Consider the following 19,989-nt stretch of genomic DNA (forward strand, 5'->3'; position numbering starts at 1 on the left):
TGTCCTGTACTCCGTACAATACACATGTTACTCCGTACAGAAAAAATACTAGAGAAAATCGAAAACCCAGGAATTTCAATCACTCAAATGAAAAACACACAAACTATCACAGAAGAAAGAAAGAAAGGAAGGAAGGAAGGAAGGAAGAAAGGAAGAAATAAATATATAAAAAGTAAATCCTCCTCCTCCTTGAGTGATTGTATAGTACATGTACTTGTTACTTGTGCTCTAACAAGAATAATAAATAGTGCAAGTGGTGCAAGTTACATATGCAAATGCAATGTGATGCATGCGTGGATGCCAGAAAGGTTGAAAGCAACAACTAACAAAAACAGGTCTCCTTGTCCTGATTGGTGCTGGAGGGGATGAGGGGATGGGATGGGAAGATGCGTCGGTGGCTTGTGTTGTTGGCTTGGCTGGTGGGATGGGCTGAAGCGGGGAGGATGGATCGTGGGCTGGTCTGTATTTTTATTTTTTTATTTTTTATGTTTTATTTATTTTTTACCTTGTTGATTGATAACTGTTTGAAGGAATGAAGTGGATGCTACACATACATCCTGTACCTACAAGGGATAGGCGGCTACATTCCTAGCTTATATCAGAGATAAGGGCGGTTAACTTGGGGGGGGGGGGTGGTATTTTTGAACTTTTCGACGGGGAGATGCCCTCTTCTCTTTTATTTATTTCTGTATTTATTTCTGTATTTATTTGGGTTGGCGAGAGCATTACTCCGCTGCCGGTTGTATATACAGCCCCATATAGCTTCATCCAATAAGCGTAAGTCGGCCTATCCCGTACTTTTCATGGTGATTGGAAGAAAGAAAATGGTGTTTGTATGTATATCTATGATTGCCCCAAGGGGCGTGCCCAGACACAGGTGAATGCTAGAAAAGCAAGAGGGTATAAATTGATTAACTAATTTAATTTAAACCAGATTGAAACATATATATCTAATTCCATCTAGCGGCGGGTGAAGAGGAGTCTAACAATGCCGGGGGTTTTCTGGTGCTTTGACGAAGTATACGCCTCGATTACCTGGTTGATAGGCCAAAGGGGCGATCGGTTTGAATGATAAGATATGAATGGCATGTAGGCGGGATGCTAGCGGCTAGCGGAGTTGCTTGCGAGAGGAGGGGGAAATAATTGACCGTTATATCACTGACAGCGCGCAAGGTGTGTGCGTGTGCGTGTGTGTCTGGTGGGCCGTTAAGGATGTTTAACATCGATGAGTGGTGGTGGACGGCCTGGACGAGGTGGGGAGCGGGTGCCGTGTATATATAATGGGGATTGAGGGGCTTTCTCGAGCCGCCCTTGCTGTTAATGGGTGCTGTTTCATGCTGATGTTCCTTAATATTTGTCTCAATACGACGTCTCGAACTTGAAGCTGGAGGGATTCACTTTTGTTGAGTAGTCTTCTCTCTGATATAGTGGATATTGAGGCAGGCTTTGAATTCACGCCCTGCTCATCATTTCGCTCCTTTTCTTGAGTCTCTATTCCCAAGGCGCTTCGAGGATTTGTTTGCTGAGCTTTGTTGACATATCCTGGTCGACTAACAGATTAACCCAAGGATGCAGCATCTTTTAAAATTAATTTCTGAGAGCAGTATAATCAACAAAACCACCGTATCACTTATCTAGAGACCGTGCCTTCACATATCGGCCAATCTGCTCCCGACATGCTTTTTCGCTATACTGCACCCAGGCCTCGTACAGAGAAACAAGCTCTTGAGTACATTCAATCACTGCCTCGATGCTGACCTCCCCCGTCGACAGCCAGTCAACCAGCTTTTGAATGCGAGGAGGCAGGTTTTTATCACCGAGTGCAGCCAACGCACCCGCGCCATCCCGGAGCGTGGCGGAAACCGGCGATGCGCCGGCCAGGTGGGCACTGCTGGCAGGGCTCGTTTTGCAAACCACTGCGATTAAAATGGCGGTCACTGCAATGACGTGCGGTGGCTGGAGAAGCGGGAGATCAGTCAAGTAGTGGTCGTTGATTACTGACCAGGCTAGAGACACCTCATCTGATGTCAAGGAGAGTGTCGACTGGAGTTCGGATAGGGTACGATACGGATGGTGGACTATTAGCTGCGAGTTCATTTCAGAGATTAACCAAAACTCGCATTCTCCGAGCTTGGATATGTCGGACACGATGAAGTCTAGTAAGAAAATATTTTTAGCCAACGGGTTGGATTTGTATATAAATCTCACAAATTCTTTTGCCTAGGTAAGCGGGCATCTAGTGGTAGTAGGTAGACAAACCTGGCCAGAGTCCCTTTGCCTCACTCACGACGAATCGAATATGCTGTGGGCATTCCTCCATCTTGCACGCCAAATAAAAGGCAGTGGTAAGCACGAGATAAGGATTTGTCCGCCGAATTTCCACTTTGGTGTAAAATCTTCTGATATAAACCTGCGCTGTTGCAAGTGCCTGTTGACGGGTGGTCATTCGCTTCCCCAGTCTGACCAGCTCTGCGGAAGCATCATCCCTCTTGTTAGTCTCAGCAACACGCCCTGCTAGTCGCAACGCACATAATCATGGCAGACAGTCTTACGTAGATTGATGTAGATACTGAAGTACCTTAGATCAGGAAGCGGGAACTGCTGTAAAAGCTGCTTCTGCTTCTCGCCTTCGTCGAGGCCTCTCCGAATCTCCGCCAGCTGGTCTCGCTCGAAGAGCCAGTGCCGGCGCTGGGTTGATACCCAGTAATTTGCAGCCATTTCTTTTCAAGGCGGTAGATATGGTCTTCAGCGGCAGATTAAAAGAATTGAGACGGACGGGGGGCGTCATCGGAGGCAGAGAAACGGAGACTGCATCCTCACATATTTATGACGCTGATACGTGTTGATTATTATATTCAATGGTAGTGTTTCTCTCTCCTACATCATCGCCTCTTCCCTCAAGGTTACTGTGGTTTGTCTTCAAGGTTTGGTTTTGATGTCGCAGCTAAGCGCTCGCTTGCGCCCACAAACCACCTGCGCCTAGGTTAACTAGTTAGCGCCAACCATCCTGCTGCAGCTAGATTTTCCCGCATTTACAGAATGATGCTATTCTCATAACACACACAGCGGGCGTTAATAACGCATTCTTTCTGCTACGCGATTGTAATTCTTATTCTTCTCTGATGTTTAGTCCACTCTTGCCAATACAACACCCGCATTTTTGCGGGAAGTTTGAAAATAGATAGATGTTTACCTCTTGTTTCCGCCGCCTCATGTTGACCGCACCCTGATTTGTTGGTCACTGTGCAAGAATGGGGGTAGAGTCACAGCGGGATCGCGACCAGCGGGTTGCGAAGCTATGGGAAACCCTGGATACCCGCGATGAGGGCCAAATAGACCTCAAGGGGTTTAAAAAGGGTCTACGGAAAATGGACCACCGTACGTTTCTCTTCTTTGACCATGATCTTGCCCGGTTTTGAATTTTATTTGTACCTTCTACGCTGCGTGAACTTCACATATACTAACATATATATATAGCCCTTAAAAATGCAGAAGACCTTGTCAGCGACGTCCTTTCATACGTGGACACCAGCGGGGATGGGAAGATACAGTTCAACGGTGCGGCCATCATGTACCTAGAGCCTGCTTGGGCTCTACATGCCCATTCCCCTCGATACCGGACTAAAGTGCCCCTTTCTAGAATTTCGAGTGTTTGTCGAACGGGCCGAAAACGAGCTCTGGCGACTGTTTAAGTCGATCGATCATGACCAAAATGGGCACCTTGACAAGGAAGAACTACGAACTGCCTTTGCGAACGCTGGCTTGACTATCCCGAAGAAGAAGCTGGACGAGTTCTTTACCGACGTGGACACCAACAGGGACGGTGTAATCACTTTTGATGAATGGAGGCATGTTTCGATGTTTTATTATCTCTTCCAGCTGATCATATCACTGTATCTAATGCAATTCGTAAATAGGGACTTCCTCCTTTTTCTTCCCGCAAGCACCTCCAACCTCGGCGGTCTGATATCGTATTACAGTGCTCTTGGAAACCTAAACCCGGAAGGAGACGTCCACATAAATGAACCTTTCCAAGGATCAGGTACAGACCCCTCATTTCCTAAACACAATGTCACCCATGTCGCGTCAAATTCACAGTCCAACACTTTCCAACTTCCTGTGTCGGACAACGTAGTGATCCAATTACATCGCGAGGCTCAACCCACACACCATCAGTACTACTACAACCTGGAAACAGTTCCGTTCCTCACTGATGATGAGCTGGAGTGGCTTGTTCTTCCAACCGCCGTCTCGCTATGGTTGTGGTATCAATCTGTCACACAAATATTGACGGACGGTACACCTCAAATAGGTTATTTCCTTGCGGGCGGAATGGCAGGTTGCGTATCAAGAACGGCCACTGCCCCCCTCGATCGTTTGAAAGTATATCTTATCGCCCAGACCGTTATGAAGGATACCGCTTTTACCGCAGCAAAGTCTGGCCACCCTCTGGAAGCTGTAAAGAGAATGGGGATGCCCCTCATAGAAGCAACCAAGGATCTATGGCGTGCTGGAGGAATACGGAGTTTGTTTGCAGGTATGACCAATTCACAACCCCTGCATTTATTTCGTTCAATGTGTGCTAAATAGTCTAACCAACTTCATAGGGAATGGCTTGAACGTGGTCAAGGTTATGCCCGAGTCTGCTATCAAGTTTGGCGCGTACGAGGTGAGATAGGATCGATAATTCATCCTTTATATTATTTTTGATATTGTGTGGTATGCTGATGTAGTTCAGGCTTCAAAACGTATGTTCGCCAACCTTGAGGGGCATGGCGATACAAAAAATCTACTCCCAACCTCGCAATTCCTGGCTGGTGGTATCGGAGGAATGGTTTCTCAGTATGTCCGTTCCGTGTTCACTTTGGCGTGATAGTTACTTATTATCATAGATGTTTTGTTTACCCTTTGGATACGCTTAAATTGTAAGTTATCTATCTCCCTCCAGTGGAATTCCTTTCTACCCTATACATACATCCTTACTATTTTTGCTAGTCGCATGCAATGCGAAGTGGTTGAAGGTGGACTACAAGGCAACCGGCTCATCATGGCCACCGCCAGAAAGATGTGGACGGGTAATGGAATTCACTCTTTCTTCCGCGGCTTGCCGCTTGGCCTGATTGGAATGTTCCCATACGCCGCGATCGACCTCACGACCTTCGAATACCTGAAGTCAATTCTTCTAGCTCGCAAAGCTAGAATATACCACTGTCATGAAGACGACGTGCCCCTTAGCAATTTCGCCACTGGTGCTATCGGTGCTTTCAGCGGTGCCCTCAGTGCTTCGATAGTTTATCCGATGAATGTTCTCCGCACAAGACTGCAGGCACAAGGCACCGTCCTGCATAGCCCGACATACACTGGCATTGTCGATGTAACGCGCAAAACATTAAGTCAGGAAGGGATACGCGGCCTGTTTAGAGGAATAACCCCGAATTTACTAAAGGTCGCCCCGTCGGTGTCGATCAGTTACATCGTGTACGAAAATTCGAAGCGGCTATTTGGTTTAACTTAAAAGCATCCCTACAGGCATGTTTGTGTATCAAATTACTCTTATCGTCCCACCGACCCGGAAATATATCTACTCTTTTCTAGAGCCAAACGGCAGAGGGCTTCCACAGGCCAGTCCGTTCTATCCATCGCCATCCCTTTTATATATGCATGCATGCTATATGAGGCCATGATATATTCTCTAGGATCCCCACGAGCCGTGCCGCTGCAGTGCTTCTTTCCATTTTCCTGTTTTTATCTATCTACCTTCGTCCTTTTCTATATTCCACTTTTTGACATTTCAATATTTATTTATTTTTCTTTTTTTCTTTTTTGTATTCCATTATTCTTTTTCGCCTTTGACAAGAATACCCTGAACACATTTCTGTTTTTATTTTTTATTTTTCACTTTTCTCTTTTGCATAGCCGTGCGGCGTACCAGAGCATCTTATTCTGTTCCTATCCCAATTTCCTTCTATCAGCGTACTGTACATATGTACAGTATAGCGAGCACATTCGTGGATTCTCTCCGCGGCAACATACAACCATCTCGACATATTTTTCCTTTTTAAAACCCTGGATATATATACAAAAAATAAGTAATAAATATAGCGTGGGGTAAGCAAAATTACAATTCATTATCTAAAGGATAGACGGCCACCTTGGAAAATATACTTCAACTTCCTGAACCCATTCAACGCAGATTATATAGACTTCGAGTGCCTAGTGACCTACGGGAGCAGAACTAGCCAAAACAAATCGAGAATCTACAGTTCTATCCACATCCTTACATGGTCTTATGAAACGCTTCAAGTGCCTTGTCCATATCAATCTTCTCAATCCTCTCCTGAATCCTCCCAACTCCTAACGAGCTGCTCCGCCACATCCACCCATACAACTTCCGCTTTACCAATCCCTGCAATCCCTTCCTCGACGGCTAACTTCACCAACTTCCCACCCCTCTTCCTAACAACCCCATCAACTGACCGTCTCAATATCCGCTACAGACGCATGCAGCACAATCGCCGCTATGAGATCGTGTTCTGCCGCACAAACCATACCAGGACTCAGCGCGTCAACAATATCCACCCTTTGCCCCTCGACCAGACTCCCCATTTGGTCCTGCATATGCACAGACTTGGCGCCCTGTATCGTCGCGAGGCGGAACGCATCCCTAACACTCCCTGAGGTCTTCACAATGGGTATTTCACCCTTTTCGATCAGCTCTTCGTTACGCACGGCTTGGGCAGATTGTAAACCCAGACGCCTCTGCGTGATCATGTCGGAGCAGTTGTTGGAGTGGCAGTCTATGCCCAGCGAGCATTGGTCCTTTATGTTGTCATGGAAGCAGACGGGTAATCTGTGACCCATTTGTAACTCTGTTTCTGGGGTGCTGGAGACAAAGGCATTGGTTGAGATGATCTTCTGCGCGGCGGCTGGAGAGACGTCGGTGGCATCGGAGAGGATGATGTTTGCGCCTAAGAGGTTGTAGGAGTCGAGTATGTCGACGAGGGGTACACCATTGTAGTCTTCGTTGGGTGGTGGAACGGGTTTCAATTGTTAGCGGTTGCACTTGGTACGTATGGCACTGGAACAAAAGGGCAGAGGGAAAAAAAGAAATAAAAAAACTAACCGTAAATCCCATGTAGGTAATGTGCTGTGATAATTTTGACTCCAGCCTTTGTCACCCGCTCAAACATTTCGATAATCATTTCCTAGGCAAGAAGAACAAGTCCAATGCAAAGCCGAGCTAGATACGGCCGTCACCAAGGGGAGCTAGCTACCTGGGCGAGTTTATCGATGGTTTTGAACACCCATGCAGGGAAAATGTCCTGGTTCACTGTAAAATGGGGATCTCATGATTTCACTCTTACGGTGGGAGTGAAACAGAAAATCGAGCGGATGCCTGAGGCAATTTTTACGGAGACGGCGTTCTCGACTAAGATAATTAAACAGGAGTGAGTAACGTTGAAGTTCAGAGACAGATTCTCTTTTTGCGGTCTTCAAATTAAAGATCCTCGTACCATGCGCTGCCGAGTAGCTCATGTGCGCCATCGATGGAGGCAAGACAGCCACCGAGTTGTCCCCAGGAAATATCGCTGGCCGTATAGTTCGAGCATTGCATGTTTCCTGGTCAGAGAATACGACCAGTTAACTATGTGTCGCCTCATAATGCTCACTAGTATTCCTCAACTAACATATTGCTGCATCTCGGGTATCAGGACATGGAAAAGATCGAAATGTAAGATTCAAGGTGAAAACTTCACAGAACAACCAGAACATACATCCGCCCCAAGATTCCATTCATTACTTCAAATAGAAACCTTACCGCCTCAGTCAACAGCAACGAAATAAACAGCAAATGGCATGCCACATACCAGAAGGCATGTACTCCATCAACGAATGATCCGCATGCCTGCTCTTCGGCTGCGTCTGCCAGAGATGAATGGTGCGTATCAACGAAGCCCGGCGATACAATATTGCCACGACAATCAATGACTTCCGTGTCCGCAGAGGGAGCCTGGACATCCGCATGCGGAGCTATGCGGGTGATTATGTTGCCCTCGATGAGACGGGAGTGCCCGCTCAGTGGGACAGCATAAGTGCTTGCCCTGGAGCTAGGGACGATGATTGCTGAGTTTTGGAGGAGGATTGAGGATGGCATCGTGTCGCCGCTTGTTAATGAAAGGTATGATATGGTTAGATAAGGTCTTGGAAGGCTGGTGTGTAGGGAATATGGCAGATGTGACTTTCTTTATATGCGCTTCCTTCTGCTCCGGGCGCATCTTATATACATGGGAGGAGGGGTAGATAGATGATAGCGGGGGTAGTTTCACAAAAAGAATATATAAAACCCATAGGATGAATAACTTATGCATCCTGGACTGTTTATTCATGGAGTTGTAAGGGCTACTCTCGATCGCAAACATGAGAGACTCTGGACCTCCTTTTCGGAAACTTTTTTACGATTAAGAATTAAGTATGCTCGAATGCTTTGAATCATTGGCGGGCGAAACCATGGGGCATCATCTTTAAATAGGCTCAGGAGAAATCCAAGGAGCCAAACGAGGTGGAAGAAGTTTGATGGGCGGAAAAAGATGCCTCAGTACATGCATACCTCTGCCGCTCTGATGGGAGGGGGTGGGTGTAGTGGAAACAGCCAACAAGCGCACGAGGAATGCGTCTCGTTCAACCTAACATGCAAATCTATGTTGGAAAATACCTTATCCCGTCCTACCACTTCCACCCCCTTTACCACCCCCTATCACCCCTTCCACCTTCTTCACTCTCTATCCCCTCTACCACCACCACCGCCACCACCGCCTCTACTACCCTGCAGCCCCCCCTATCACTTCCACTCTCTACTTCTACCTCTCTCTTACCACTTCTATCACCTCTTCTACTCTCTACCCTCTCTACCACCCCTACCACCCACCCTCTTCCACCCTGTATCACCCCTATCATCATTATCAGATTAATCAGAGCTGTACAGGTCACAGAGCTGGCTGTTCAATCTCATTCATGAATTCAAAGAGATGCACATAACATCACATGAGATCATATTATAGAGCATTTAGTAGTGCATGTCATGAACACTGAGATCAAAAATGAATATAGAGAAGAGTATAAAAAATGTAAATACTGTAGAGAATATATGAAAAGAACAGAATGAATAAAAGAATGAAGATTTGAAGATTGATCTGAGCTGTATAAGCTGAAGAGAAGAGCTGAGCTGAGCAAATATTTTTGATGAGATTATGAAAAAGTTGATTTTTCTATAATAAATAGAAAGATTAGAGAAGCTAGCTACATTATATTACATATCTCTCTCTTTATTATAGAAAAATCAACCTTTTCATACAAAAAACACTGTAATATGATCTCATGTGATGTCATGTGCATTTCTTTGAATTCATGAGATTGAATAGCTGGCTCTGTGGCCTGTATGATTAATCTGATGATGGTGATAGATGTGGTAGAGGGTAGTAAGAGACGGGTAGAGGTAGTGGAAGTGGTAGAGGGGGTAGGTAGGGGTGGTAGGGTAGGAGCAATTGCTAGGACAATGCCACTGGGCCGGCGCCACTACATATTTTTGATGGATGTCACGTTACAGCGTTTTTTGCATGGAAAAGTTGGTTTTTCTATAATAAATAGAGAGATAAATAGACAGATAATAAATAGAGAGACAAGATAAATAAGTGAATGTAAAGGCACAAAGCGCGAAAGAGAAGTAGAACCTTTGACAATTTACTGTCTCGTTGCAGCCACGGCCGCCACCTCCTTATCCTTCGGCAATATATCCGGCAGCGGCCCCACAGGCGTAATCCCAAATGGATTAATCTGCGTATGGCTTGTCGTATAATGCTTCTTGATATGTTCAAACTGCGTCGTTTCCCCAAAAGCCGGGACATCCCAATATAGCTGGCGTAGCCAGTGGTGGATGGCCGGGTATCCGGAGCGAATGTCGCGGATGTTCGCCTTGAAATGCTGCACATAGACAGGATCGAAGCGGACGATGGTGGTGTATAGGCGAATGTCGGCCTCCGTGATGGTGTCACCGAAGTAGTAGGTGGGAGTGTTTTTGGAAGCGTTGGCGGCGATTCTGGATTGGAGGTGTGATTCGATGCGGTCGAGGCTGGCGAAGAGGGGGACTATTGCATTTTCGTACGCTTCTTGTTTCCTGTGGATTATTATGTTAGCCAGGAGGCAGTGCATTGGATAAACTGGGGTTTTCTTGTTTTGTGTCTCATGATAAAAAAGATCAACGGGATATACTCACGTTGCAAACCCGCACTTATAAACCCCATTGTTCACGTTGTTATACGTCCATTCATTAGTCTCTTCGATGTCCTTCCGCAGGTGCTCCGGGAACAGATCAACGTTCTTGTACTTCTCCGGCAGCAAATCGTCGAACTCAGTGTATAACATGCGAATAATCTCAGAGCTCTATAAAAAATTAACTCGAGTTAGCCCCTGTGAAGCTAAGCTTTCCTACTCCACCAACCTCTCCTCCACCAAAAAAACAGCCCATCCCTCCCCGCCGCAGTGAGATTCATACATACCTCATTGCTAACAATCGTCTTCGTCTTCGTATCATACAACGTCGGCACGGTAAACCTTCCCTTGTACTCCGGATCGACATCAAAATAAATCTGCCGGAGATGTTTAAAGCCCGGATGATGGGGGTCTGGTCCCGAATTCTCCCCGGGAAGATTTTCCTCAGCGGTTGCGAACCGCCATCCCAGCTCTCCCATATGCCAATGCACGGAAGTGAAGGAGATTATGTCCTCCAACCCCTTGAGTTTGCGAGTGATGAGGGTCCGGTGGGCTATGTAAATTATATGTTGATATCAACAATCAAATTTGAACTAACATCGGATGCAGTGAGGAAGCAGAAAATGAAGAGAAGATAACATACCCCACGGACACGCGTACGAGACATAAAGATGATACCGGCCCTTCTCAGGCGGGAATCGCGCCCCGGGCTCCCTGGAGATCCAATTGCGGAAAGCAGATTGGCCGCGCTTGAATTCCCCGGTTGGATCCAATAGGCTCGTCCACTGGGTGATTGGCTGGTCATTACCGGTCTGCAAAACATAATATAATGAATTAGAAATATGGGATAGATATGTATGGGAAGGGAGGGGGGATACAATTTACCGCCATGTTTCTTGTGGTTGGTGGTGATGTTGCTGCTGCTGCTACTGTTGCTGATGATATCGGTGACGTAGGAGGCTTTATACTGCTGCTGAAGTATGAGAAGAGTTGCCGGGCGCGGGAGAGCGTGGAGGACATTAAATAAAACTGATCGAGTTTGGTATTTCGAGAGGAATAAAAGGAAGGTAGAGAGTAACAAAGAATTGTGCAATGTTCAAGCTATTGTATTTATATTCCATTCTTCTTATATATTATTGTCTGCGGGGAATCTTGTCAATTGGTGGTTGATTGATAATCCCGCCGGCGGAATTCTGGCCGGGATGACTAAGATGCTGCAGCGATGATGACGACATGGCTGAGTGCTCGAAGGTAAAAAATATGATTTCATGGCGGAAAAAAAAGTGCTTTGTGGATTTATTTGCCCCCTTTTTAAATCTATCTCACTATAACCTCCCCCATTCTTGTTTTTAATCAATAGCTTCATACCTTCCGTGAAGAGAAAAAAAAAGAGAAACTCGTTTTTAGTTTAACCCGCAACTCAATATAGGAAAACAAAAAAGAGCATAACAAATTTACAACATCAACCCCCCCAAAACACACTCATTCCCTCCCCCCATTTCTCGCCTGCAAAAAGCGCAACAAGAATCCTAGTTTAAAATACTCAATTGATCATTCTATTTCACTCTATCCATATCTAAACCTTCATCTCAGTATCCGTCTTCGCCGGCTTGTCCACCTTCACGCTAACATACGGTACATCGACATCTTCATCCGTATCATCGCGTGCCAAAAACTCGAAGATGACATATTTCTGATGCTCAGGGATCGCCTTGTCGCTGACGGATTGGACGAGCTCGCTCAACCTATTTGCACGCGATGGAAATTAGTATATGGCACGATATACAAATGCACGATGGAAAGAAAGGGAAGAAGGAGGGACATACTTCATTTGCAGCCGCTTCTTCATCACGTCCGGCCCCTTGTTGAAAACAGGGTACAACAAGCTAACCCCAGAACTAATCATGCCAATATCCAGTCCATTCTCCTCTTCGCAGCTCTTCAAGAAGTCCTGAAGCACGACATCATCCGCCTCAAAGCGGTCCCAGAGCTTGTGGAACCAGATCTCGCGGCCCTTGTGGTGGTACTTGTCCATGGGGCTGGCGATCGGGTCGATGAAGCTGAAAAATGGCAGGGCGAGGTTGACGAAGCTATTCTTGTATTGCTCGGCGTGCGGCTTGCCGTCGATGATCTTGTAGAGTTCGAGGATCACGAGGCCGGTGACCAATGCTGTTGTAGTGGCGATGGCCGGGATGATCTTGCCGGCAATGAACTTGGTTTTGTGTCGGTCTGCTGGTTGGATGTCGTAGTTCTCGGCGCGTAGGTTGCTGGCTGCTGTAATGAAATCAATGTGATGGTTGCTATCATCATCCTTCTCAAATATGACGGGATCTAATTGGAATCCTGCCAGAGATTTAGGTGATGGGAGAGCAGCGATGAGACGCTTGAGTTCTTCCTCATCAGTGAAACCTGACTGCGCGTTCGGGTCGGGTTCATTGTCACTGGCTTGAATTTTAACACTGGAACTGGGGGTGAATTCGGGAACGATCATGTCATCTAGAACTTTTCGATAATGGCCCTTATCCGCTCCAGGATTCTTAATTCCGTAGTTATATGCATGGAGGTTTGCAGCAGCAACGATAAATGAAAGGTGCGTAGGATTCGTGGCGTCGAATTTTAGGGGGGTAGGCGCACGCTTGGGGCCTGACCAGAAGGGGGTTCCACTTGACGTAACAGAATCCTTAGGGAAGTTATACAAGAGCTGCTGAATCGCGTTGTTGAAGTTGGCCTCGAATTGGTGGCGCGCCCAGACGATGCAGTCGTCGAAGCTGAGAGGCTTGTCTGTCACCAGAAAATTGCGGAGAATCTCCAGCGTCTGTTTCTCATTGCCAGACTGCTTCAGGGTCGTCTTGATGTAGTCCGGCTGGGTAAGGTATAAATTTACAGATTCGGGCGGCCCGACGAAGCTTGTCTGGAAGAGCTCTCGCGCCCATGCAATCGTGTGCTCTATCCGGTTGGGGAAACTCCTCAGCGTGCACATCGGGAAAGACTGTTCGGGGGGATCCTGGGAACTAGAGTATGACTCCGTGAGCCAAGGTAGGATAACCTGGGTATTTCCCTTGGTGCCCAACGTTCCACTTTCCAGCAGTGGCTTTTGGAAAAACACGCAACGTCGGTCAATATATGTTCGCGCCTCAACATTATCCAGAGCGTTGGTTACTCCATCCAGCTGTTCCCAGAAATCCTCGCTAAAGATATGCTCAGTGTCGGCGCCTACGCGATCTCGCAAGGATACAATTTTACCCTGGAGGTCAGGGTTCATCGCCTGCACAGCCTTCGCAGCCGTGTCACTCTTCAGCTGGCCAACATCCTTAGGGCGGAACAGGAATTGACGGTTTAGATTGCTGGTTTCGATTTGATCCATATCCGTGACCGTGATTTTACCATTCTCGCCGGTAGCAAGACCAATCATTGCCCAGTTCTTCAGCATCTCACATCCAATTGCGCCAGCCCCAACAAGGAACTCCTTAACTTCGGAAATCTTCTTCTGGAAGGTCTTTCCAAACACCGCAATCTGACCATCGTATCGGGTTCCCAAGGGGGCACATTCTTCCTCAGATCGCGTGACCGATGTGGGAAGGGATTCGAGGGAGTCGAAGTAGTACCATTGAACGACGGGATGGAACTTGCCTGAGACGGCTTTCAGCACTTCTTGTGCAGCAAGACCACCGAAGAAAGCTGTCATTGGGCTCAAATCTCCCTGTGCCTGGTAGCTGAGCTCCCGAAGGATATCTTCATCAACTTCGCCTCCAATGCTAGACGCGATCTTGATGACCTCCTGCGCATCGCTCTCATTGTGGGGTCGTGGGAACTTGCCACCGTGAGCCTCTGCAAACCTGTGGAGCGCCTGAACACCAAGGTGGACCTTGGCCGGTCGGTCCATCTTCATGAAATCGGTAATTAGAATTTCCGGATCTTTGAGCTGTTTCTCAAAGGACTGGAAGTTTAGCGTCTTGGGCATCTTGACCTGAGTGAAGATACCGCCACTTTGATAAGTCCCCAGTCCAGAGACATCTCCGATAGAGAAGGTATATGGGCCCTTAATGTCGACTTTACGTGGTTCAGAGTTATTCAGTTTCTCCATGCCCTTAACTTCAGTAAAGGTGACATAGTCATCTTCCCCTAGTCCATGCCTAGCCTCGTCGGACGCAGACACTAGGCCTTCTTCGTTAATTCCAGCAACAATACCGCTCGTGGGCTCCTCCCCAGTCGCGTCAACTACTGTGAAATTCTCGCCAAAGTCGGTGAAGATGTAGCCAAACAGGCCAAAGGTATCCGTGATAATGACAAAAATTTTGTTCTTGTGGCAATACTCAGCAATAGCCAGCTGGTCTCGCAGCGGGGTGGACGTTAGAACAACAACTTGGTACATGTTAAGCTGGGATAAATCGTCCGTCAAGTTTTTCGAGCCGTGGATGGTGACGGGTGTGTATGCATTTAATTCCGCGACTCGAGGGGCGGTAGCTTCGGCGCGGGATTTTCCAACATCATCTGGGCTGAGGAAAAATTGAGAGGAGAGATCTGAGATGGCGACAGGGGTAGGGTCGTGAAGAGTGAGGGACTTGACACCGGCGAGGGCGACATTTTTGGCTGTTATCAAAGAGCGGTTAATATGTAGCACATCATACCGCGGGGGTTACCGTATTAAACATACCGATCTCAGCACCTAAGCCTTTAAGCCCCACAATGAGAACATTGGAAGATCCCATCCGCTTCATAGCTTCATGGCCGAGGACGTATCTGGGGGCGGGGATCGATGTCATGAGTTACCATCCACTTCAAAACACATCAGAGGGGCAGCGGGTAATATGCCTTACAGTTGCCGACTATACAACGACTCGTCGATCTCCGGATGCGTGGACTTGTCCACGATTTCCCGTGGACTGCTCTGCATTGTGCCGTTCTAATAAGTGGATATCGTGTCGAGTTAGCTAATGTTGAGCCTTGAGAGAGAGGAAATGTAAGAAGCATGGGTAGCACGGAAGAACAAAAACTGAGGTAGGTTGAGAGACGAAGGCAGAAGACTTCAAGCAAGGTACTCTTTTATATATAGCCCCAGTCTGTATCCTGCGTGGGGCTGCATAGTAGAAGAGGAAAAAGAAAAATAAAAAATAAAAAAAAGTTTAGGCAACGAGCGGCGCAGTCACAGTCACAGTCACGAAGCATGGTTGATCCCGAAAGATTTCATATTTCCAAAACTGGTACAGATATTTACTTCCCCTCACGGTCTTCACTGAATCTAAACAAACACAACAACAACAACAAAAAACATACCTTCAAAACCTTCTTCTCGGGATGTTGCAGAAGAGTATACTGCTGCCGCTCTGAATCTTCTTCGCCTGCGGAAGCCTTGCGCTTACCCAGCTTCCCAGTCCGCTCCGGGATGTCGGCGTGAGATTGAATTGTGAAGGCTGGCTAGAGGGCGGGAAACCTTGTTCTCGGCAAACAAGGCTTTCCTTTCCTGTTCCTGTTCCTTTCCTTTACAGACAACAAAGGGGATGCGGGGCTGTTGCTGTTGCTGTTGGTGAGGGTTTAGGATGGGCGGAGTTGATTGGGGTTGGTTCGGAGGAATGGAGGGGTGGAAATTAGAGAAATGGCAAGATGGGAGTCCCGACGCTCAGACGGTTCAGGGCGTGCGAAGTAGCGAAGAGATGTAGATCTAGGTCTATGTACTTGTATTCACAGGATAGAAGAAGACAGGAGCAATTCAAAGCAACACAACGACGCAGACGGTGGAGGGAGTTCCATGTTGGATGACGACGGAGAAAGGCTTGGCGGTGGGGGGACGGGCTGACTAATCGCCCTGCTTGCCCTAAAATCTGTAGCTTACCAGACAGCGTATAGGCTTGAAAGTATCTTGAAAACACTACAGAAAACGAAAAGAAATCATTCAGTCATAGCGATAACTATTTGCATTGTTGAGTACATATCACTATGTACCAACCAGTCAATTTGAAGTTATCTGTCATAGAAAGTAGTAACTAGTATGTATCTCTGCGCCACCTCAAGTCAAAAAAAAAGGGGGAGGTCGGCCGTTCTGTGTATCTAAATTCATTTATCATTAAAGGAAACAAAGTGAAAACCCAAACTTCATTCCATCAGGAAAAAGGATGCCACCGCTCTCTTCCATATGCACATATCACCCTGGTGATCGATCGATCTCATAACCAACCAATCCGCCCTAAGCCTTCAGTCAGTCCAGCAACCGTCTTCCCCCAAAAGAATTCATGCCCTCATCTACTGCCCCAAACTCCTCAACGCCTCCTGCTCCCTCGGATTCAACAACACAAACAGCTCCTGAAATCTCGGCGTAGGCGCAACTTCCCCGAAGAACCCCATCAAATACGCCAACGTCTCATCATCTCGCTGTCTCATCGCCGTCCCGGCCCCCGGCCCGCCATCCTCACCCAAATACCCCATGAGCTCTTGCTTCGTAATCCCCAAGCCCAGATCGAGCACATTGCCCAGTCCCGAAATGTCTTCCCAATCGTCATTCTCCTCATCGTCGCTTTCCACTTCATCGTCTCCAGTTTTCCCTACACCCGCAGCTACCGCCCCGGCCGCAGCAGCATCCATATCCCGATTGCCCGTCGCGGACACAAGCTCCTCCGCAAGGACCTTGATAATCTTCAACGGCGCAGAGACAATGGTATACTGATCCGGATCCCTACGCGCCTGCGAGCGCGTCTTAATGCGGCCCGTGTCCTGGATAATCAACTCCCCCTTAACCTGCACCTGCGCCACACGAGGGTCATCCAGCTGATATATATTCGACAGCGCAATGACGTTCTGCCGAATCTCGTCGTAGCCCGCGAACGTGATGCTGTTCTCGAGCCACTTGGAAAACACCACCGCGAGCCCGGACTGCCCATCTATCGTCAGCGTGGAGAGGAAGTCGACCACTTCTCGCGCGCTGATGAGGGAGAGCCGTGCGAAGACGAGGATTAGCGATTGGATGAATTGTGCTTTTTGGGCGGTGGCGAGACGGTGCGCGACGGCATGGAGGAGTTGGGTTAGATAGGGGCCTAGCTTCTCGGAGCCGGCTTTCTCGACGAGCTCCGCGGCGAGGCCGCCAACTTCTTCGGCTGCGTTGTCGTCGACAGATTGGCTGAGGAGGTGGTCGATGATGATCAGGACGACCTCGACGGCACCCTTGCCTGTTTGTGGATCCTGCCAGCTAAGGAATTGGGTGGAGTCGTGCTGGAGCATGTTTTTCACAGCGATGGTGGCGGCGGGGAGGACGTTGCTTTCTGTCGAGCTGAGGAGGAGGCGGTTGAGTTTAGGCATTATTGTTGCAACAAGCCCTTGTGGGAGTGGCTCGAGGCCGTATTCAGTCAGAGCGCGGATAAGGTCTGCAGCTAGGGTTGTGAGGGCGTTTTCATGGGTCATGTTTCCAACATCGATTGCGCCGGTCAAGGACGGCAACACCTTTTCGCAAAGGCGGACGTATGCCTCAGCTCCCTGCTGAGAGATATATTGGACAACATCTTCAAAGGTCTCTGTGACTATTGTTGCCAGCTGGAAGTTACTTGTCCCGTTACTGGCGATGTTGAAAAGAACATCAAGGGCAATAGACGATAACACAACGCTTGGGTTGACCATAATCGCATCACGAAGGGTATCAAGCAGGGTAAATTTAAGATCGTCGCTGTCTAACATCTCACGCAAGTCGCGGGAAGACAGGAAGTCCGACAAGGTCGTGATGACAGGAATTTGCAGGGGTTTTGTCATGGATGATGGAAGTGCGGGGAGGAAGTCCTGCAGGACTCGGATACATGAGACTTTGACGATTTCTGATGGATCCTCCGTGATGGCCTTGATGGACGCCTCAAGGTATGATAGCGCAGTCTGATGGAATCCTTCGCCGGCGGTCCTTGCAATTATTCCTGAAACAAGGTAACCACGGGCTCGAAGGAAAATATCTTCCTGTGCCATGCAGAACTGGACGAATTCATTGCATCCATTCGCTGCCTCAAGGGAAATATGTTGGTCTACGTCGTTAAAGTCGCGGAGGAGCTGCGTTAGGATGAAAAGGGCAGCTTCACGTAGTTTCCACCTGGAAATAAATTGTTAGCAATGAATGTATATGTCATGGGTGGGTGTAAGGAGGGCAAGATATAATCTACATACGACGAGGTCGAATCCGAGAAAAGCGCATTGGTATAAGCAAGCAATCCATCAACCGTAGTGCCCTTGATCCATTCACCAAGTCTAATGATTAGATCCCCTCCACAAGCGCGCGGCGTGTAGTTGGCCGTGAGCGACGTTTCCTCCGACAGGAACAGATTAACATCGATATCCCAAAGCCCTTCCTCCTCAGTCGTGATCTGCGCATAGGACACAACTAGTTTCATGACTTCTGGGAGCCAGCTAGAAGTGCTTGCAGCGCTCCCTGCCGCTTGTAATTGGCTCTGTAACTCTGCTTTAACAGGGGGCGCCCGGAGCAATGCTTGCATTAGGTCCAGTTCTTCGAGAACTAAGTAATCGAGTGTATATGGCAGACCATCGGCGTCCTCGGACCGCCCTTGTCTCTCATCAAAGATGAATAGTTCCTGATATGCAGTTTGTGTGGTGGATAGTTCGGTCCAGACGGTGCTGAAGAGCAATGTGCTCTGTGGGGTAAGAAGGGCCGGGAACACAGCGCGTATTTTCATCAATGTCTTCAAGGAAGAAAAAACGACAAAGGACAAACACCACTCATATTAGCAGAGAGTCCCCAGTTGTAAAGATCACATCAATTAAAATAGGATAGTGGAATTGCTTGAGTATATATACCTTAACAACCTGCAGCTTCAACGCAATCATCCCCCGCCACTCCTCCGGCCCAGGCCCATCTCCAGCTTCCTCCTCCTCAGTCGGGGTCGCAGGAAGCGGCTCCTTCATGGTTGCAATGAAAAACGGTGACCAGCCATTCAAGGCCTCATCCAGAAACTGCTTAACGGCCACCTTATGCTGCTCAATGACCATTTCCAGAGTATCAAAACACGCGCGGAAGACAGACACAGCCAGGGCCCGCAGCACGGGTTTTATCGACGGGTTGGTCGCGATGGCAAAGACAGTTGACACGAGCTCCCTCGCGACGGTGAAGAACTGCTCCTCGCTAAACCCACTCTCGACCAGGTCGGACAGCACCCTCAGCGCGCCGTGTAGCTGCACCTCGCTACTACTCGGGATAATCTGCAGCAGAGTGGGCAGCAGCTCAGGCCACTCCTCGGGGAAATCGGCACTGGCAATCTTGCTCACGACATAGCTGGCGGAGGCTTTCACTTTGCGTTCACCGGCGTCGTCAGAGGTCGCTAGTTCGAGCAGGACGCGACGCAGTTGGGCCTTGTTCGCGTCGTTCACGAGGACCTGGCCCTTGAACTCTTCCAGGTGCGGGGACCATGCTGCGAGCACGAAGGTGCGCAGGACGAGCAGGGCGGATTGGCGGAGATGGATTGGGACGGACTTGTGGGAGGCGATGGAGGCGAGGGATAAGGGGAAGTTTTCGTTTGAGTAAAGGGTGAGGATTTGGACTTCTGCGGTGTTGCGGGTCGCGGGGGCAGGGGATTGGGTGTCTGCCAGCAGCTGGAGCAGCTGTTGCTCCATTGTTGGATGCGGGCACCAGGTTATACTGGAGGTGCTGGTATGCTTATTATGCTGATATTGTGTTTGGCTTTGTTCCTTATCCGGCCTTGTTGTTGGAGGGGTTTTGGAGTGTAGGAGTGTGAGAGTGTGTAAGGA

At 48.2% G+C, this 19,989-nt stretch overlaps 5 protein-coding genes across 7 annotated transcripts; 1 reads left to right on the forward strand and 4 right to left on the reverse strand.

Moving 5' to 3' along the window:
• Positions 1–550: 550 nt before the first annotated feature.
• On the reverse strand, positions 551–2,924 carry BDCG_06161. Of its 2 annotated transcripts, XM_045421889.1 has the most exons (4): positions 2,553–2,924; positions 2,260–2,488; positions 1,399–2,156; positions 551–1,337 (listed from the first exon to the last, which is right to left on the reverse strand). In XM_045421889.1, the coding sequence occupies exons 2-3, from the start codon at positions 2,444–2,446 to the stop codon at positions 1,627–1,629; spliced, it is 717 nt and encodes a 238-aa protein (XP_045281564.1). In that variant the 5' UTR covers positions 2,447–2,488; positions 2,553–2,924; the 3' UTR covers positions 551–1,337; positions 1,399–1,626. The 2 variants fall into 2 exon arrangements, with proteins under 2 accessions (XP_045281564.1, XP_045277655.1); XM_045421888.1 differs by having other exon boundaries at positions 551–2,156; positions 2,260–2,469.
• A 15-nt stretch (positions 2,925–2,939) lies between these two features.
• On the forward strand, positions 2,940–8,491 carry BDCG_06162. Of its 2 annotated transcripts, none has more exons than XM_045421891.1 (10): positions 2,940–3,378; positions 3,478–3,558; positions 3,641–3,848; positions 3,918–4,042; positions 4,313–4,537; positions 4,608–4,669; positions 4,739–4,842; positions 4,893–4,925; positions 4,996–7,066; positions 7,140–8,491. In XM_045421891.1, exons 1-9 carry the CDS (start codon positions 3,252–3,254, stop codon positions 5,513–5,515), a joined length of 1,485 nt encoding a protein of 494 aa, XP_045281566.1. In that variant the 5' UTR covers positions 2,940–3,251; the 3' UTR covers positions 5,516–7,066; positions 7,140–8,491. The 2 variants fall into 2 exon arrangements, with proteins under 2 accessions (XP_045281566.1, XP_045281565.1); XM_045421890.1 differs by having other exon boundaries at positions 4,136–4,537; positions 7,140–8,441.
• BDCG_06163 (amidohydrolase) lies at positions 6,327–8,611 on the reverse strand (the record flags this gene model as incomplete). The annotated part of the gene is made up of 6 exons (XM_045421892.1): positions 7,820–8,611; positions 7,365–7,620; positions 7,275–7,330; positions 7,124–7,205; positions 6,547–7,019; positions 6,327–6,491 (listed from the first exon to the last, which is right to left on the reverse strand). The coding sequence occupies exons 1-6, from the start codon at positions 8,153–8,155 to the stop codon at positions 6,327–6,329; spliced, it is 1,368 nt and encodes a 455-aa protein (XP_045277656.1). The 5' UTR covers positions 8,156–8,611.
• A 253-nt stretch (positions 8,612–8,864) lies between these two features.
• On the reverse strand, positions 8,865–11,421 carry BDCG_06164 (glutathione S-transferase). Its single transcript, XM_045421893.1, has 5 exons — positions 11,152–11,421; positions 10,910–11,078; positions 10,554–10,819; positions 10,271–10,437; positions 8,865–10,171 (listed from the first exon to the last, which is right to left on the reverse strand). The coding sequence occupies exons 1-5, from the start codon at positions 11,284–11,286 to the stop codon at positions 9,739–9,741; spliced, it is 1,170 nt and encodes a 389-aa protein (XP_045277657.1). The 5' UTR covers positions 11,287–11,421; the 3' UTR covers positions 8,865–9,738.
• A 421-nt stretch (positions 11,422–11,842) lies between these two features.
• On the reverse strand, positions 11,843–19,854 carry BDCG_17252 (uncharacterized protein; the record flags this gene model as incomplete). The annotated part of the gene is made up of 9 exons (XM_045426396.1): positions 11,843–12,011; positions 12,093–14,856; positions 14,921–15,006; positions 15,084–15,169; positions 15,541–15,677; positions 16,097–16,122; positions 16,559–18,322; positions 18,397–18,926; positions 19,042–19,854. 9 exons carry the CDS (start codon positions 19,852–19,854, stop codon positions 11,843–11,845), a joined length of 6,375 nt encoding a protein of 2,124 aa, XP_045281567.1.
• Between the last annotated feature and the right edge of the window lie 135 nt (positions 19,855–19,989).

The sequence above is a fragment of the Blastomyces dermatitidis genome (assembly GCF_000003525.1).
Source record: "Blastomyces dermatitidis ER-3 genomic scaffold supercont1.6, whole genome shotgun sequence".
In the NCBI taxonomy this organism is placed as follows: domain Eukaryota; kingdom Fungi; phylum Ascomycota; class Eurotiomycetes; order Onygenales; family Ajellomycetaceae; genus Blastomyces; species Blastomyces dermatitidis.

Coding starts and splice junctions, on each gene's coding strand:
- BDCG_06164 (XM_045421893.1), bottom strand. CDS start 11,286: ATGTCCTCCACGCTCTCCCGCGCCCGGCAACTCTTCTCATACTTCAGC. Junction 11,079..11,151: donor CAACCACAAGAAACATGGCG/GTAAATTGTATC, acceptor TATGTTTTGCAG/ACCGGTAATGACCAGCCAAT. Junction 10,438..10,553: donor AGACGATTGTTAGCAATGAG/GTATGTATGAAT, acceptor AATTTTTTATAG/AGCTCTGAGATTATTCGCAT.
- BDCG_06161 (XM_045421888.1), bottom strand. CDS start 2,718: ATGGCTGCAAATTACTGGGTATCAACCCAGCGCCGGCACTGGCTCTTC. Junction 2,470..2,552: donor CAGTATCTACATCAATCTAC/GTAAGACTGTCT, acceptor ATGCTTCCGCAG/AGCTGGTCAGACTGGGGAAG. Junction 2,157..2,259: donor GGCAAAGGGACTCTGGCCAG/GTTTGTCTACCT, acceptor TTTTCTTACTAG/ACTTCATCGTGTCCGACATA.
- BDCG_06162 (XM_045421890.1), top strand. CDS start 3,252: ATGGGGGTAGAGTCACAGCGGGATCGCGACCAGCGGGTTGCGAAGCTA. Junction 3,559..3,640: donor TGGGAAGATACAGTTCAACG/GTGCGGCCATCA, acceptor GCCCCTTTCTAG/AATTTCGAGTGTTTGTCGAA. Junction 4,926..4,995: donor CCTTTGGATACGCTTAAATT/GTAAGTTATCTA, acceptor TATTTTTGCTAG/TCGCATGCAATGCGAAGTGG.